The sequence below is a fragment of the Aedes albopictus genome, chromosome 3 (genome assembly GCF_035046485.1).
Source record: "Aedes albopictus strain Foshan chromosome 3, AalbF5, whole genome shotgun sequence".
Classification (NCBI taxonomy): Eukaryota; Metazoa; Arthropoda; class Insecta; order Diptera; family Culicidae; genus Aedes; species Aedes albopictus.
In genome coordinates, this window is record NC_085138.1 from 225409199 (window position 1) to 225427310 (window position 18112).

Consider the following 18112-nt stretch of genomic DNA (forward strand, 5'->3'; position numbering starts at 1 on the left):
ATGAGAGTTTATTTTGACCACACACATACACACATACACACTAGGGCAGTTCAGACTTTAAACATGTCAAAAATTCAAAGCTCCCATATGTTCATTTCAATCCTTGGTGCAAAACTAGAGTCCTGTCAAATTTTCAGCCATTTCGGTGGTGATGTAATGATGGCCCAAAAGCAAAATAGGTTTATATGGGAATTACTATGGAGAATTTTCAAAAAAGGTTCTCCGCACTGTAGAGCATTACTCACAAGGATGAATTCATAGGGTCAAAGCCGAATTGAATTCTCCAGATCTCAATGATGAATGTTGTCGAAGACCGGAACTTATTTCGACAATCGGGTAAAAAGTTATTAAACAAATTCTCACTCACATGCGCATTTTTATACACGATGTCCTACAAGATGTGCAAGGAGGTAACACGCATACTATGATTGCGTGTCAAGCGTATCGATCGAGCTACGGTTTCCTTTTTTTTTATCTGTATTTACGAGATTTTTAGCCTTAGGCTAGTTCATCTCGGGACCCACGCTTTACTTCCCTTCCGAAGGAAGAACCCACATTTTGTGAGTTTTGTCGGGAGTGGGATTCGATCCCAGGTCCTCGGCGTGATAGTCATAGTCATGATAGAACTTTTTCGAAAATTCTACATAGTAATTCCCATATAAACCTATTTTGATTTTGGGCAAATCATCACCGAAATGGCTGAAAATTTGACAGGACTCTAGTTTTGCAATTGCAGTTTAGTTCATTGCAAATTACAATGAACATATGGGAGCTTTGAATTTTTGACGTGTTTAAAGTCTGAACTGCCCTAATACACTCTTAATTTTGATTACCGAGTTCGGTAATTATTTGACGAGATTAGAACTGCTGAGCACCGAGCTCGTTCAGCAAAAATGCATTGTTTACCTTTTCCATACGATTTTGACAGTTGTTTTACTGAACCTCAGTAAAATCGATTACCGAAACTACCGAGATCGTACTGCTGTTCTAATCTCATCAAAAAAGTACCGAACAGGCAATTCAAAAATAAGTGTGTACATACACACACACATACATCACCTCAACTCGTCGAGCTGAGTTGATTGGTATATGTGACTCGACCCTCCGGGACTCCTATCAAAAAGTCATTTTTGGAGTGAACATATAGCCTTTCCATTACACTTAGTGTACGAGAAAGGCAAAAAGATGTTAAACGAATTCTTATATGTTAAAGTGTCCAATTGATTTGTTAAGGTTGAATGTTGTATATTCCTTTAATCTGGACTACGCATGTAACTACACACTAAACGCTTTCAGCAATATTTTGCTGAATTTTGCCGAGCTGAAGGGTCCAGCAAAATTTTTTGCTGAATTTTCAGCAAGATTTGCTGAATTTCAGCAAAACGTTACTGGTGATCAGCAGAGTTTACTGAACAAATCAGCAAAATTTTGCTGAATTCCAGCTAAATTTGTGCTGAAGCCTTCAGCTCGGCAAAATTCAGCATAATTTTGCTGAAACTCTTAATCGATTTTTGGTGTGTAGGGTAATTTTCCAATTGTTGCACGGCTAAAAATTGGTCAATTGTTGCACACCTCATAAGAATAACATGGAGTATGCAACACTAGGCAAGTTTTAAGCCGTGCAACAATTGGAAAATTACCCTAAATAATACATGTAAACTGTACTCACCCGCAATCATGTAGAGGACGACTAAAAAAATAATGCCCACATTGCTGAACATAAATGCAGTGAAACTTCGGCAGTTATCCTTTAACCGCTCCGCAAACGGTGGTTTCTGTCGCCGCCGGATCGAACGTTTGCGCTCCATGGCTGTAGTAGGCTATGCTTTCCCGGCTACCCGGCGGCCGATGGCCACTGATACTACCGGCCTAGGGACCACGTCAGGACCACCGGCAGCGGGTTTGCTCCGGTACGGTTGCGCGTGGCCGGAAGTTATTTTCTACTCCGTTGGCTGATTTCCGCTCCTCGAATCTACACCACACTTTTTTCCTTCGATTCGTTTCCACAAACCGCGCCACTGTTGGACACACTCTGGCGGATGCACCCCAGTGCACCGCTCGTTCACTTGTATTGCACTCGAATGCGCGGCAGCAGAAACAACTCATCAAAACTATTTTATTAGAATGGAGATAATTTTGTTATGCCTGTTGCTGCAGCCTCCACTATTTTCGTTCATTTTTCTTCTGGTTCCATTTTATTCTGGTGCACACTTTTTTCTTCTCAATTTACGATCCAATCACAGCAAAGTACTAAAACACTTTCCCGCCGCGCCGATTTGCTTCATTTTCATTCTCGAATTATCCACCAACCACTCACTCAGCGATTATACTCACTCCCACGCTCCGGGCTTGAGCTGACTTTCCTGGAGGAGATAGGAGAAAAGAGAAAATTGACACAACACAATTAGCAATTTATGTTCGCAGATGCATTTTCTTTAATGGATTTTCTTCCAATTAAACTCAACCGTTCTTGAGGTTTTCTTGGCCGTATTTTAGCCGTTTCAAGATCGAGAAAGCTTTCAGATAGGTTCCACTTTGTCTTTCATCATCCAACACTAGATCCCAGCCAGTGGATAAGTAGAGCACCGCACACACCGGTTCCAACCCGATTCCAAGTGAAATGGAAAAATGGTAATCACCCCCATTGAATACCGAATGCGTACCAATTTGAAACACATTTTATGACCCGAGAAAAAGAGACACACAGGCATTTTCAAACTAGACTAGGTCCTCCTATCAATCAGATATCGATTGCAATAACCATCAATCAGACAGACAGCCGAAAATCATCCATCTCGGCATAAATGCAAACACAAACATCAAGTTTTAATCAGTTGACAACGAATCGGTTTTTGTGCTGCTCGATGTCACTTTCATGTGTGGTCCAATGTCTTCCTCCTACGGCGTTGCTACCTACAGTGGCAGTCACCAATTTACGTAAACAAGTATTAAAGATATGGACGGAAGCCGCTTGACGGGTGGATCTGAGGTGATAGAAAGGCGGAAGCAGCACCACGGAGAACTTATTCACAAGACCCCAAGGAAATGCTTCTATTCCCGCTCGCCAATTTCGAAGACCCCCCTGTGTCCATGACCACAAGAAACTAAAACTGTCCTGTTCTGCCGTTCTACGCATGATTGTCACATGTTGTATGGGAATCCCTCCAGCAAATGCTGCACAGACTGATTCTTAAAAACTGTCTCAGGTCCTTAATAGCTATTTTAAATGTAATCCTAGATATTCCGAAGTCATACACGTCGAAACTTCATTGAAGTGTTGGCAGCAGCGGCTGAAAGGGTTGTTCTGCCCGTAGAGTGTTCTGCGAAACGGTAGAGAAATGAAACCTCAGTTTCTTAACCGGCGATGCGGTGCGTGCATTTTAATGTCGCCTAGTAATGATGAGCAGTCAATCTTGCTGGATAAAATGTCGTATATCAGCAACCTTTGGAGCATTACACTGTGACTAGTCAATGGTTGAAGATGAATGAGCTTGCACCCCCAGGATGTAGCCTCCAGGGAAGTATCCTTAAAGTGTAACTTAGAAACGATCGTTGAACGCGTTCGATGCGTTCCGTGGTATGGCCTGTCCACTTTTTCAAAAATGTTCTCTGATTCTCAAGTCCACCCCCATATTTTGATTGGCATACAAAAAGAAGTCACTGGTCAAAATTTCAGCCAAATCTATTGAAATTAAGAGGAGCATCAAATAAATTTTGTGTTTTTCGACTATTTTCGAACTTCAAAAAATGATAACTACACTAGAATTTGTCGAAAATTATTTTTTTCCTGCAGAAATAGGAAGATATACTTGTTTGCTACAAATTCTCCGAACAACGTTTACCAATAAAATTAAAAGAAACATATGTACCCTAAAACGGGGTATCTTTGATAATGCGGGTAACTTTGATATCGCGGCAGGCATTGTATAGTATATCCTATAACTATGATTCCTTCAGCCAGTTAAGAAAAAGGCAAATGTACATCAATTCTATACATATGAAAGTTCATCTTAGACGTATTTTCATTAAAACCTAGTTTATATACATTTTTTAGGCAAAAAAATAAAAATTGTTGATATTTTTGTCATTTGTCAACCCCTTCAAACAATCTGCTATAAGACTTCGTTACAACTATTTTTCCAATGAATAGACTCTTATTCTCGATAGATTCATCATAGTAGATTCCAAATCTGGCCTTGAATCTTTTAACGAAGTGTGTTTTTACGAAATTGAAGCAATTTTGTAAATTAGGATATAAATTTCCATACATTGATAAACGCCTAAAAGTATGCAGATGCAGGAGAAGGCTACAATAAAATCATTGTTATTCAGTAAACCGAATAGCAAAGTGTGTTTTCTACATTGCACAATGGTCGGAAAAAGATAAAGTTCGGCCAAAACTCTTTTTATGTGTTTAATCGACGTTATAGGTTGTCTAGATATGTTATATCGTATTTTTAGTGTTTAAAAAGGGGTATTCAAAAACTACGTAACCTCAATAATTTCAAAAATGGTAAAAAACAGTAAACCCCAAATTTTTTGCGTTTTTTTGTTAGAAAATCAATTTGAATTTAATTAAATGATCAACTTTCGATCAAATCCAATCAAGTTTGTTCAAAACGTGTGAAAAATGTGGGAAGATAAATTTTATTTCAGTCACAAATGGAAAAATAACATAAAATATATGAAAAATAATGACTTTTTTAAATAGCTCTAATTTGAAAAACTGCAAATTTCTGCAAAATATTTAAACGTTTTTATGCAGCCCTAAGCATGATGTTTAGGATGTACTATTCGAAATTGCGGCGACACGTGACGACACGAACCGTTTTTTAACCTAAAAATTACCAAAAATCATAAGGTACAATATATGAAAATTTGAAAAGTTTTGTAACATATTAATTTTGCACCATACGTGCATTCAAACAGCCCAACAACAAGCTTTCATATGCTGGATAACATTAAACATATATTCCATTCTCAAAATATTATTATTTTACTTTTTTCGAATGTTTCATTTTTCAATTTTATGACTTAGGCCACTTTGGCGGTGAACATGTCATTGAAATACAAAAGCTGGTATGCTTTTAATTCAGAATCATAAAACTACAATACATTAGCTTTGTTATAAGGTGAAATAATGTTTAAAAATATCAATTTCGTTTTTTGAGAGTTTTGGCCGCCCCTTTGTATGGAGCCCGACCAATGTGCATTGGCGACGAGCATAATCAAAACATGCGCAGGAGGAAGTCCGGTCGTGGATGGAAGAAGGAATACCGGAACCTACTGGAACGTACCAGACATCAGACAAGCAGCATCAATCGGATGTCTTTATCGGGACTCGGGTGGAACAGAAAGTAGAAGTCGATGAGGAGCTGGAGTGAAGCCGCATGAAGGGCCTTTCAAGCTTGTGAAAAGAGCAACGCGGATGCTTAAAAAAAGGTTTGACATGAGAGCGAGATGGTGTCAAGAGTTGTACCCTATAAGCAGCACGTTTGGATTCAGGTAGGATCAAGGGTAGGATTTACTACTGTGGTTTTGCAAGCGTAGTGTATTGCCTTGGTTGTAGATGATAATGTAAGATATGTTGATGTGCGATGATGTGTTTTATTGCAGTAGGATATTGTGCGTTGCAAGCAAAACACAACTATGGTGACTACTTTCCAAGGCCTTCAATGATGGAAACAATTTAATCGTAGTGCAAATGCCACGTGCAGTCGCAGCAGTCATCAAATACTTAAGTGCATCATTCACATTACTGTTGTCCGTTGAACTTTGATTTTATATTTTATATTTATTGGAAAAAGGGAGAGATGTAGTATAGCGAAACATCATCAGTTATAGGAGGCTGTGCCAGGAGGACTGACAGGAGAAGGTTACAATAAAATCATTGTTATTTAGTAAACCGAATAGCAAAGTGTGTTTTCTACAGCAGGGATGCCAACATTGTCTGCTTGACAGTTCGCATCACATTCAAATGCGCTATATCGCCTGCTGTGATCATTCTCTTTATCACAGCTTTATTCAGTACATCTTATATCTCACAACTCCGTTCGAGTCAAGCTATTGAAAGGGGAAGGGGGCTACTTAACATGCTGTTGGTCAGCTCGCCACTTAACTTTTCTACACGCGTACACATCATCCCACAGGCAATCGGTCGGTCGGTTGTTTCGTCCTTCACGCGTGCCTGGTCATTTTGGCCCACCCGTCGTGTGGCCCTTGTTTGCCGGGAAAATCAGGCATTTTGGTGCCGAAATTACACTCGCTGGCGACCTCCCTCAGTGGGAGATTAATCGTGGCGATCTGCGTGCCTGTCGATCTTTTCGCAGGCGGATTGATGCACTTGGTGCGTCTACCTCACACTGCTGCTTGAGGGTGATTGCCTGCTCCTCTGCGTCGGTAATCTCGTCCAGGGCTCACTAAAGAGTCGCCTCCGTTTTCAGGGCTCTAAACCACAGCTTCTCGCCTGCTATCTCCTGCACTAGTGCCTTATAGGCGATGCCCTTTTTGGCCGTCTCCTTCTGCACCTGGTCGCCCGGGGACCACGCTTCTTCGGTAGGTTTCGGCTATTCAGCTCGAGCCGTAGGGCAGTTTGTCCTCTTCCCTACAGCTCCGGCGAGTTGCATGGATTCGTGTGCCATTGTTGCACTTCCAGTGAAAAGATGCTGTCTGTTTGAGTTAACTGCTCTCTTCTTTGCGAGCATCATCCGCGTTCCGCTCATTTGCCAGAAGGTCGTTATCCTCCTTGGCATGGGCTACTGACTAGCGGAGCAGACCTTGCTCGAGGACCTTGCTGATGTTGCTTTGCCCGCTCGTGTAGCCAATCAGCTCGTCAAGCTGCTCAGCTACTACTACTATTTTTGGTAGCCTACTCTTGTTGAGGTTCAGCGCCCGCGTGAGGTCTGTGCTAGTCATCTGCGCATCTTCAGCCGGCGGCGTTGCATCGCCTTGTGTCGCTCCAACTTGCTCGCTCCAGTTTCCACCCTCACCGCTCGTAATGGTGATCTTGCCAATCTATTTCTCGCGAACGGGTTAACCACACACCACTCTCGCTCACTTTATGGGTTTTTAGTTGTCATGGCTGTAGGGTCACTCTTAGTGCCACTATCCCTTTATGCCAATAAAGGAGTTTCCAAGGATCTAGATGGTTCTCTATGCAAGCCGAGAGGCCACCCGAGTGTTGGCACAGGTATCCCAAGTATCATTTTTTAGTCAAATAGACTAGAAGAGGTTCTTAAAACCATAGTAAAACCGAAATAAAAGGTATTCGGCTTTATGACGGTTCTAAAAATCTCTACAAGACTAATTGGCCATCAAAATGTTACTTGGGATATATGGGGGCTGAGCTCGGAACCAGATCAGCACTAATCTGGAATGTTAATACGAACCTAGTTAGTTGTCTAAGCTAGGTACAGGTTAGGAACGTAAGGGCCCATATAGCCGAGGCGGTAAACGCACGGGTATTCATCATGACCATGCTGAGGGTGACGGGTTCGCTTCCCGGTCGGTCCAGGATCTTTTCGTAAAGGAAATTTCCTTGACTTCCTTGGGCATAGAGTATCTTCGTGCCTGCCACACGATATACACATGCAAAATGGTCATTGGCAGAGGAAGCTCTCAGTTAATAACTGTGGAAGTGCTCATAGAACACTAAGCTGAGAAGCAGGCTTTGTCCCAGTGAGCACGTTACGCCAAGAAGAGAGAGAGAGAGAGAGGTTAGGAACGTACTTTAAGGACAAACATGTTAAAATCCCGCTTCAACAGTGCATGAGAACTTCAAGCACACATATCTCAAAAAACAAGCTCCAAACAATAGTTTGGTTTTATTTTATTCTTGCTCACTTGTAAGCCTAAAATAAGATGATCAGGCTTGCTGATTTTGTTTACGAAAAGATTTGTGCACTCAAAGGTGATCGCAGTAGGCTACGCGCGCGAGCAGGTGCATTTTTTTTGCAAGCTGTCTCATTTTTTCTCGGTTCTTCGCGATTTTTAATTCGGGTGGCCGAATTAGGCATCGACAAATGATGATATGTCGATAAGCCAATAATAGAAATGTGAATAAATATTCGAAATTCGATGTGTTTGTGATTGATTGGACCCGTAATTATAATACGAAATCAATAAAAAATGTGAAGCGGGAAAAGGCGCAAGGTTGGCACTACGTAACCCAGATTGCAGCACGTGCGAAACGGAGTTCATTGGTTTCATTCATTCGTTGCCATAAAAGTGATTAGTGACATATCAACCGGTAGAATGAAAATCACAGTGAATTAATGTTTGCGTGCGAGTGTGTAGCGGCTGTAAGCTAATCAAACGCTTCGGATTTAGGATTGCAGAATTGCCGATTCCCTGGGCGCAAGTGCGAAGGCATGAAGCAGATGCGACACAAGCTCAAACAGGTCGATGGTGTGATCGAGATGGAATCGAGCCAGGAATCCGGGATGCCGAGTTCCTCTATACTATCAAAGGCATCAAACTGCAGTAAACTGCAGATAACCGTCCAGTAGCGTTGGGGATAATAGACACCGTAGGTTCCAGATACAATGGTGAGATCGTCCCTGGCTATGTTTTTTCTCTCTTGCTCTTGTTGGGGCGCTTATAAGCTAGTAATGTTTGATTACGCCACATTTCCATGAACCCAGGAAATGGTATTTTGATTCACTTTCATTTCAGAGAGCGAGCAAAGGCGCTTAAGCCTAGGCACAAGGGCCAAGACACGGATCAAATACCTGTGTTCCATCCCAGGAAACCAAGGACCAAGCATCAAGGGGTGACATTAACCTTCTTAGCATCGTCACCTCCACCGATTTTCTCGTATATTGTTTTCTACAAAACTGAGCGGTTGGTACGAGATGTTCCCACTCATTGATTATATGGTAAAATCTAAAACGCTGCACAGTAGGCCTGGCCGCTTTAATGCTTGTAATGTATTTCTGATGCACTGCAAACATTAATAATGGCAAGAAAAATGATAGAAGTAGTCGATTCTATCATTTTCTAGGATTCTTTCAATGAATGGCTGTGTATGTGTAGACTAGACTAGACGAAAAGATTTGTGCACTCAAAGTCGTGAGTAGGTACCAAAGTCGGCTATTATGGTGGCCATTTTGGGGTTCTAACATATTCTATGGCCTCACTACGGTTTTATGGGATGGAAAACAACGCTGACTTTGGTCCATCCGCCGTTTCAGGTCAGTGTCAGCCGAGCTTACTAAGCGCATGGAATGCCGTGATTAGGGGAAGGTGGGGTAATATGCACCCCCTAAGCAAACATGACCCTTTAACCAAGATTAAGATGATTTTATGGGTGTCTTTTTGAAAGTTTGTTCACTTATTTGATTAAAAGACGCCAACTTTTGGTCCGCGTGATATCAATTTTACCGAATCAAATTAGCAATTTAAAAAAGTGTTACGTTCTGGGTGCTGAAAAACTGTTGGTGGCAAAACGCACCTTGAGGTGGGGCAATACGACCTCTGGCATTTTCCGCTTTGAATTCTAATGAAATACCAGGCGGCTCCATCTTACTATTTACGGCAGCAAATGGAAGGTGTAGGAGGCGGATGGTAGTTAATAGGTTGGTTCCATATAATCAGCGCGCAATTGCTTAAATTTCGTGCGCTTCAAATTAGACAATCTTTCCAAATGTGGAAAATCATCATTTTCCACGCTTTTCAATCAAATCTCGGATACTTATTCAAAACGACGTATCAACATATGATTTGCGTGTATTATACGTCGTTTTGAAAAAGTATCCGAGAAATATTCTTGTCATTCTTGCGCTTGTCCGGCTCAATTTTACGTCTAGTTTGCTTGCATCGGACGGAACTTCCCTTGTATAATGAAATAGCGTGAGGGCGTTTTGCCCCGGGGGTGCGTATTACCCCAGGTTACCTTACCTGCTCACTTATGCATAACCGTTCATCATCTTAGTAGGTAACCGTAATCTGGGGCGTACCTAGTTGATTAACGGGATAAAGTTGAGCCACGCCCTTCAACCGCTGAGGACGCTACAATTCTGTTTCAATGGAAGTACTGTTGACGTAAATCAAAATATTAGAAGAATTTTTGAACCAATTGTGCCAAATTTCACAGAGTGTGCTATAGAATTTTGTCCGGGTGCCAGTTCGCGCGCGTTGCTTCGGTGGTTCAATTTTTCCATTTTGTATTCCGAAGTGAGCATTTCGACGGCGGTGAGTGTGCGGTGGACGCGTCGTGGTCGTGGATCGAGTCAGTTCCGATTTTTTTTGCTTCCCGTCGCGCTAGTTCCCAATACACTTTTAATTGATAATAAATATTTTCTTTCATTTTTTGCATTTACACAAAAGAGTGAAAAGTGTTACTTCGGGCTCGCCGGTCGAAAAAAAATCCGAGCGCCGACAAGTGAGTCGCGTTCAGTGTATTTCTGTGTGGAATAGACTAAAGGTTTCTGCTCCCTAGTGGAGTGGAGACGCGTGATAGAATTTTCTTTTTGGCTAGTTTTTGCGTCGAAAAGTGGTCGGTTGTTAACGGCGGTTTGTGTATATTGATCCATTGTCAAATCATATCACCAACCATAGGTGACTCCCGGACTGACAATGTACCTAACCCTACTAACAATAAATCCTTCCTGAGACAAACGTGGAGATGCAGCGATTCGCGGTCTTTATAACAACGTTTGTCTTACTAACATTCCCTCCCATCCTCGATGACCGTAAGGACGTGGCCGGCGCCGTTATTGACCCTAATAAAGTTGAGAGCTATCGACCTGTGTACATTGAGAATAGTAAGCTAGTCCTAAGCCCTATTCATTGGTTCCTTGTGCAATTTCGATTGTTCTGGTCAATCACGGAGTAGCAACTACAAATTGTGCGGTCATCTATGCTCATGCTCATGCTCATGCTCAATTGTGCCAAATTTCACATAAAAATATCGACGTTTTTGGATGAGTAAAAAGACTGTCTTTGAAAAAATCACCTCCCATCAACGTTTTGTGCTTCAGATGACTCATATTCATTCATGACAGGCCTATTGAATATAGTTTTGAGATAAAATTGATGTTAACATATAAGTTGAACTTGATACAGGTCCACTCAGTACATGTTTTAAAAATATTTGTTTGGAATCATATGCATTCTACATGATTTTATTGAAAAGAATAGAGGAAAAGTGATGAACTGCCCCCTATTTATGGTACCGATTCCAAATCAAGACCGATATACCGTAATCAGGAACTCACTGGTACCGTCCCTGATGTGCCGGAGGCACTCTTAGGTGGTCGGAGTACAGAGTTACCTATGTAACTTGTACAGAGTTTTGTCGAATTTCTAGAGAAGCCAACTGGTGAGCTCCCACCACGCCTCGGCTTACTCCGCTTGAGCTATCCGTGTATCCGGAGCTCGGTCACCTCCTGGTGCCAAAGGTGGTAACCCACACTGGTGTGTGGATATGGTTCGCTTGAGAAGGAATCCTAGGCTCTCACCGAAGTGAACATTAGTTCCAAATTTCTAGTTTAAATTCCAGTCAGTGCTCTCCAGTGATGGAATCGTCCTCCACCTTCAAGAAATTTTCTTTCCAACCAAACGGTTTCCTTACATCCCAAGTACCAAGAAGCATATGTGCACAGTCCACTATTAGAAGGAAGTCTTCCACAAAAAAAAATCGTTCTATCCAACATACTGGAAAACTTGTAAATAGAAGGCACGAAATGTTGCTAATTGACAAATTGAGAGATGAAATTTGTGAAAAAATCGCGTTCTGGTGGTCTGGTCATTAGGGGACATCCATAAATTACGTCACGCTTTTAGGGGGGAGGGGGGGTTCAGCAAAGTGTGACAACCCATACAAAAATTTCAGAGGTCTCATACAAAAAGTGTGACATAGGGGGGAGGGGGGGGTGAAAATGGGCAATTTTTGCGTGACGTAATTTATGGACGCTCCCTTACTTGTTCTGTGACTTAGTTGGTTAAAGCGCCGGTCTAGCTAATACGGAGTCGTTGGTTCGTATCCCACCAGAGCGCGATTTTTTCATCTCTCAATTTGTCAATTAGCAACATTTCGTGCCTTCTAATTACAAGTTTTTCCAGTATGTTTCAGACGTACCAGCAACTGATAAAATGCCAGTAAAATGGGCAATATGTGTCATTGTCGTTCTTTCCAACCAAAGATTTCTCTGCGGCACTGGTGAAATGCCAGTGTGAAACATAACCAAGGAGCTACATAGCCAGACCTCCAGAGAACATAATATGGTTCATCGAAACGTATGTTTGGAACAGTATTTTTGAATCATTGTATGTAACAGTTTGCAGTTTCATTTCTTGGAGTATAATCAAACAAAAGTGAGGGTTCAAGGAATATCAATATGAAGGTCCATGGAAGTCTTGAAGGTATTTCCGCATGGAGTCTTGGAAAATTACTGAAAGTATTGTCTGGGGCATCATTGTGTGGACGAAATGGGCGCAAGGAATGTCAATCAGTATTACCCAGCGTGTGGATTTCCACAAATTCTCTCTGAAATCGTCGAGGAGATGGAGAGGCAGGTGGAACGGTCAGTGGCGTAGCTAGGAATTTGGGGGCCCGGTGCGGAACAAAATTCGTGGGCCCCCATGAAAATTGCTGATCGCACTGTTGTATTTTGTACAAAACCAATGAAATCCATCAATGAACGTAAGATTTATTCTAAGAATTATATCGAATTTTTTTAACAAATTATTTGGGAATTGTACCAAGTAATCTTTAAGGAATTCCTTCAAAGATTGCTTTACCGTTTTCTTTAAAAAAAATTTTTCTTGAAGAACAATTTTTCTTCAAGAATCTTTCAAGCCGTTAATGCAAGGATGTCATTCAGTATTTCTATAAGCACTCCTTCAGGAGTTCTTACAGTGTTGTCTCCGAGGATGTTTTCAAAAATACTTCAAAGTACTTCAAAAGATTGTTGCAAAGGCTTCATCGACTATTTCTCGAAACATTTGTTCAGGAAGTCCACCAGGGTTTCTATCAATAATATCTCTTAAGATTCATCTAGAAGATTCCAGAAAAAAATGCTACGAAAAATTCTCCAAAGATTTTTTGGAATCACATAATCTTCCGAAAAAATAAAATCAGAATCGAGTTCTGTAGGGGTATCCCGATTATTTCATAATCGGAATCTCCGTCCAAAAAATAGTCGAAATCCAAAATTTCATCATTTTTGGTGCCCGGGAACTATTTTTAAAATCCATTTAAAGTTTGTATGGGGATTTTTTTTTGTTCGGGGTGAACTGTGATTTTATCGATTGAATTGTCATTCTAATCACGCAAATTAAAACTGTTTAGTTAATTTAACCGGGAACACAAAGGAATTGAAACGCAATAAAATCACGTTATGCTCACAAGGATTCCAAGGATTTCTTCAGAAATTCCTCCAATGATTTCTTGAAGAACGCTTGTTTCGATAAAAATCTGCAAGGGTTCTTCAAGTCCCAAAGAATCCGTTGGATATTTTTTTTTTAATCTCCAAGGATTCCTACAGAAGTTCCTCTAAGAAAATTCTCAGAGGAACTTCGTAGGAGTTTTGCAGAAATTCTTTCGAAAAATCCTTCTGGATTTTTTTTTATATTCATCAACTCAAGGACATTTTCCAAGGATTCCTACAGGATTTTTTGCTAATATTTCTCTGGGCACTATTTTAAAAAAATCTATTGTGATTTTTCAAAGTTCTTTCGAGACCTTCTTTTACCAGGATATTAATGATTCCGCTAGAAATTCCTCCAAAAAAATCGTTCAAAAAATCTCTGAGAATTCCTGGTAGGGTCCGGTCAACATGCCCTTAATAATCCTACAATCGCAAATGAATTCTATTCGAAAACAAAGCGACTACGAAACCGATAATTACGTAATTTTTGTAATCATTCGTGCTCACTTTTAACAAAAATACAAAAAAAGAAACAAGACAAAAGCGCTTCATTCCTTTGATTTGAGACGGATGAAAATTGGAGCGTAAGCATATACGCATATAGTAAAGGAACAGGTGCCCTATCTTAAAAAATAAAAAAAATCTCATGTTACTCCAAGGATTCCTTCTAAGACTGTTTAGCTACTTTCTTCAGGAATTCTTTAAGAATGCCTAGAAGCATATTTTAAGTGATTAATGCAAGATTAAGATTTCATAGAGGATATCCAATTCTTCAGGAATCGCTTTTAGAAATCCTACGGGAATTTTTCCAAGGATTTCTTAAATATTTCTCCAAAACAAAACTTTCGAAAATTATCAAAATAATTCTTTCAGAATTCCTTTAAGGATCTTTTTAAAAACTACTGCAAGGGTTTCATCAATCGGATAAAGCTTTCCTTGTTTAATTTATTTAACAATTTCTCCAATAATTCTACCGAGGATTACTCTTGGGACTTTTCCAGGACTCGCTTTAGGAATTCTTCCAAGGTTTTATTCAAAATTTTAAAGAAATTCCTTCAAAGTGGCCTTTAGAAATCCCTCCCAAACTTTCTTCGGGAATTTTTCTAAAGATGTCTTTAGTAGTTCATCCAATACATGCTCTTACGATTTCTCCAAAGATTCGTTCAAAAATTTTATAAAGTATTCTCTTAGACTTTCCTCAATTGATTTCATTCATTCTTACTTAAACTTTCAGGACGCTCGCCTGTTCGAGCCTAAAAATACACTGTGCTTGCGCTGTATACGACGAGCGAGGTTTTTTTTTTGGCATTGTTGTACTTTTTACAACGTCGCGCGTCCTGAAGGGTTAAACAGATGTCCCCAAGTATTTCATAAATTATTTTTTTTTTACAACAAATCTTTCGGGCATTCTTTCATGCAAGGATTTCTTCATGTATTTATATAATTACTTCAGCAAGATTTTTTCGAAGATTTTTAAGAAATTCCTCCAATAATTTATTCAAGGATTCCAGAACATATTCAAGAAAAATATTAGATTTTTTTTTCAAGAAATAAAATAAAAAAAAAAACATTTTTAGAAATTGCTTTGTGATTTTCTTAGGAAATTGTTTGTAAACTTCTCTGGTTATTTTTTTTTTTTGAAATTCCTTAGGTAATTCCTTTGCAATTTTCTTCGGCCGTTCCGTTTTAAAATCTTGTTTTTTTTTAATTCGCATGAGTTTATCTCATGGAACTGCAAAACCAGACAAAAACCAGCTGCATAACAGACATAATTCCGTAGAGAATTATGAAAAAAAATCCAGAGGAATTACCAAAGGAATTTTCTGATGAATTACCGGAGTCAGCCAAACGAATTGACTAAGGAATTTTCAAAGTACCTGTCGAATGAATTTCAAAAGGAACTATTGAAATAAAAACAAACGTAAATTTCAGGCTTATTAGCAAAGGGACTGCCGGTGAATCTTTCAATGAAATTGCTGAAATCCCGTAGGAGTTTCCTGATAAATTTCCAAAGCAATTTCCCAAAGAATATCGAAACTTCAAAAATAATAACTCAAATCAATTTCGAATATTATTGTCGAAAAATTATCAAAAGAGCTACCAAACATATTCCAAAGAAATTGCCGAAAAAAATGCCAAATGAATTAATTAATCATTTTCCATATGAATTGGCGAAGAAGTTTCCAAAAGAGTGTTAAAGTTATTCCCAAAGTAATTATCAGATGATATTTCAAATGAATAGTAAAAAAACAGCAAAAGGTTGCAGACAAAATTTTTGAAGAAATTTCCGTAGAAATAAGAATCTGAAGTTCGTAAAGTCATTGCTGAAGCATTGCCGAGAGTTCATTAAAGAAGTTTTCAAGGAAATTGCCTAACAATTTCTCAGCTTGAGAATTTTTACCAAAGGGATAGCGCACTCAATTTTCGACACAATAGCTGAAACAGTTTCTAAAATAATAGCCACAGAAATTTTGGTTTTTCTTGAAGTCCTTCAAATGATGTCTTAAGAATTTGTTCAAGCATTTCTTAAGTTCTACCTGCAGGGATTTCATCAGAATTCCTCCAATAATTGCTGTAGAAAATCTACCAAAGATTCCTTATGCGAATTTTTCAAGTCCTTTTTCACAATTCGTTCAATAATCTTTTATAGAAGTTCGGTGAAGATTTAATCTTTTTCTCCAAGGATTTTTTTTCAAGCTACAATACAAATATTCGTTCATGGATTTCCTTCAGATAATCCTACAAATATGAACACATTCATCCCCAAAGGATTTATACAGAATTTCCCCCAAGGCCTCCTGCATAAATTCCTCCAAATATACAGGATCTCTTTTATTTTTCGATTTGCTCCAAAGAATTTGAGAGGAATTCATTGAGGTTTCCGCCATTGATTTTTTTTGAGAAATAATAGGCATGTCATCATTAGTTCTTCCAAAAATCTCTTTGCCTTCAAAATTTCTTCAGGAATTCTTTACCTAAATCCTCAAGCTACTCCTTGTACTGTACCTGCAAAATCAACCCAATGATTCTTTCCCAATACGTCTTGGAATTCATCAAGACAAAGATTCTATTAGAAATTCCTCCAAAAATTCTTGCAAACATTTCTACAAGAATTCATTCGGGAATACCTCCACAATTTCTTTAGAAAATCTTCCAACGATCCATTCAGGTATGGCTCCAAGCGTGATCTCTGGAATTCATGAAAAATATTTTCCATGAGGAACTCCTACAAGATTATTTCTTAAGACTCATCTGAGGGATTCCTTGAAGGACTTCATGACGTAATCCACGTAGGATTTTATGAAAGAATTCGAAGAGGTATTCCTGAACGAATGTTTGAAGAAATTCCTGAAAAAATCCTTGTAGGAATTCCTGAAGGATTTCTTGAGAAGTTCCTGTAGAAATGCTTGGAGAAGTTTCTGAAAGAATGCAATATTGTAAGCTTTCCTTAATTAATGCTTAGAGGAATTTCTGAAGTAATCCCTGAAAAAAGTTCTGAAGTTAATCTTAAAGGAATTTTTGTAGAACTCTTGATATAACTCCTGATAAATCGTAAAAGATATCCCCAGAGACAAGTACCTTAACTGACGGAATTCCCGCATAAACCCTTCAAGGAACATGTAGAAAGAAATACTTGATGAAATAGTTGCAATAAGTTGATTGCATTTTTTATACGAGAGTAAAACTTATCCACAAACTTTTGTTATTACAGTTTTGACGTGACATGTGTTTAACTTTAATAAATGTGACCTCTGAATTTCAACTGCTATCCTAAGCTAAGTAAACATCTATGTTTGGTCCTGTGGTTGGGATAAGTATCAGGGACATTTTCATTATGCTCATACATTTTACTTCCATATCGGTTACTGAATTTCGTAAAATTATATTTTGGTTTCTAGCAATTTTTTTTTGTATTTTGGGACCCCTGTAGATACAAAGAGCAATCATCGAAAAAAAGGACTTCAAATAAGTCACCTGTGTGCCCATTTCAAAATCTCACGAAGGGGCCCCTGCAAACCCTTCAGCAGATCTGCAAGTATTGAACTTATAATTGTAGCAAACTTTCGCTATTTAAAAAACTTTATTCAAACTAGTGTAAGAAACCTTCACTGATTTGGAGGCCCCTTGAATTCGGGGGCCCGGTGCGGACCGCACCTCCGCACCCCCCCTTGCTACGCCACTGGGAACGGTGACTCCAAAGGGTGGCGGAGCGGCGGGAGGAAGAGCAGTCGCAGTCTGAAGAAGAGGTAGAAGGAAGAAAATAAAAATACACAGAAATTCTCTCGGAAACAGTAGCATGGTTGCACGATAACATGGAATTTCTGAAGGATAGAATAATTAAAAGAAAACACCCATTTTTCGATACATAACATCTGTTTTATGAACCAATATGTTGGAAATTAGAACCTATTTATAAAATAACTTCTGAACGCCACTGTAGAAGCAGTCATGCAAAAGACTCGAAATCTGCATATGTTGGGTAGGGTTTAAGAAAGTAGGACACCCGGAGCGCCTGGTTGTAGAGATGTGATAAGAGAATCTCTAAATACGCGTACGACATGAATAGTTTGCATCTTGTGATCGATACTAGCGACAAGTAGCCAATGCTGGTTCCTGGTCCTTGCATTGCGGTAGATCTGTAGTGTACTCGCATTTCGACCGGACGGTCATCCAAATGCATTGCATACGAGCACCGACCGACGACGACAAGAGATGTGTGTACACACCAGACTACAGAGGAA

At 39.5% G+C, this 18112-nt stretch overlaps 1 protein-coding gene across 1 annotated transcript in view; it reads right to left on the reverse strand.

Annotated features, from left to right (window-relative positions):
* Positions 1–18112, reverse strand: part of LOC134291451 (potassium channel subfamily K member 18) — a 202566-nt gene that overhangs the window by 105016 nt on the left and 79438 nt on the right. The window contains exon 2 of the mRNA XM_062859206.1: positions 1670–2363. Coding sequence (XP_062715190.1) covers positions 1670–1808 — 139 coding nt within the window. The 5' untranslated portion in view covers positions 1809–2363. The remainder of the gene's footprint in view (positions 1–1669; positions 2364–18112) is intronic.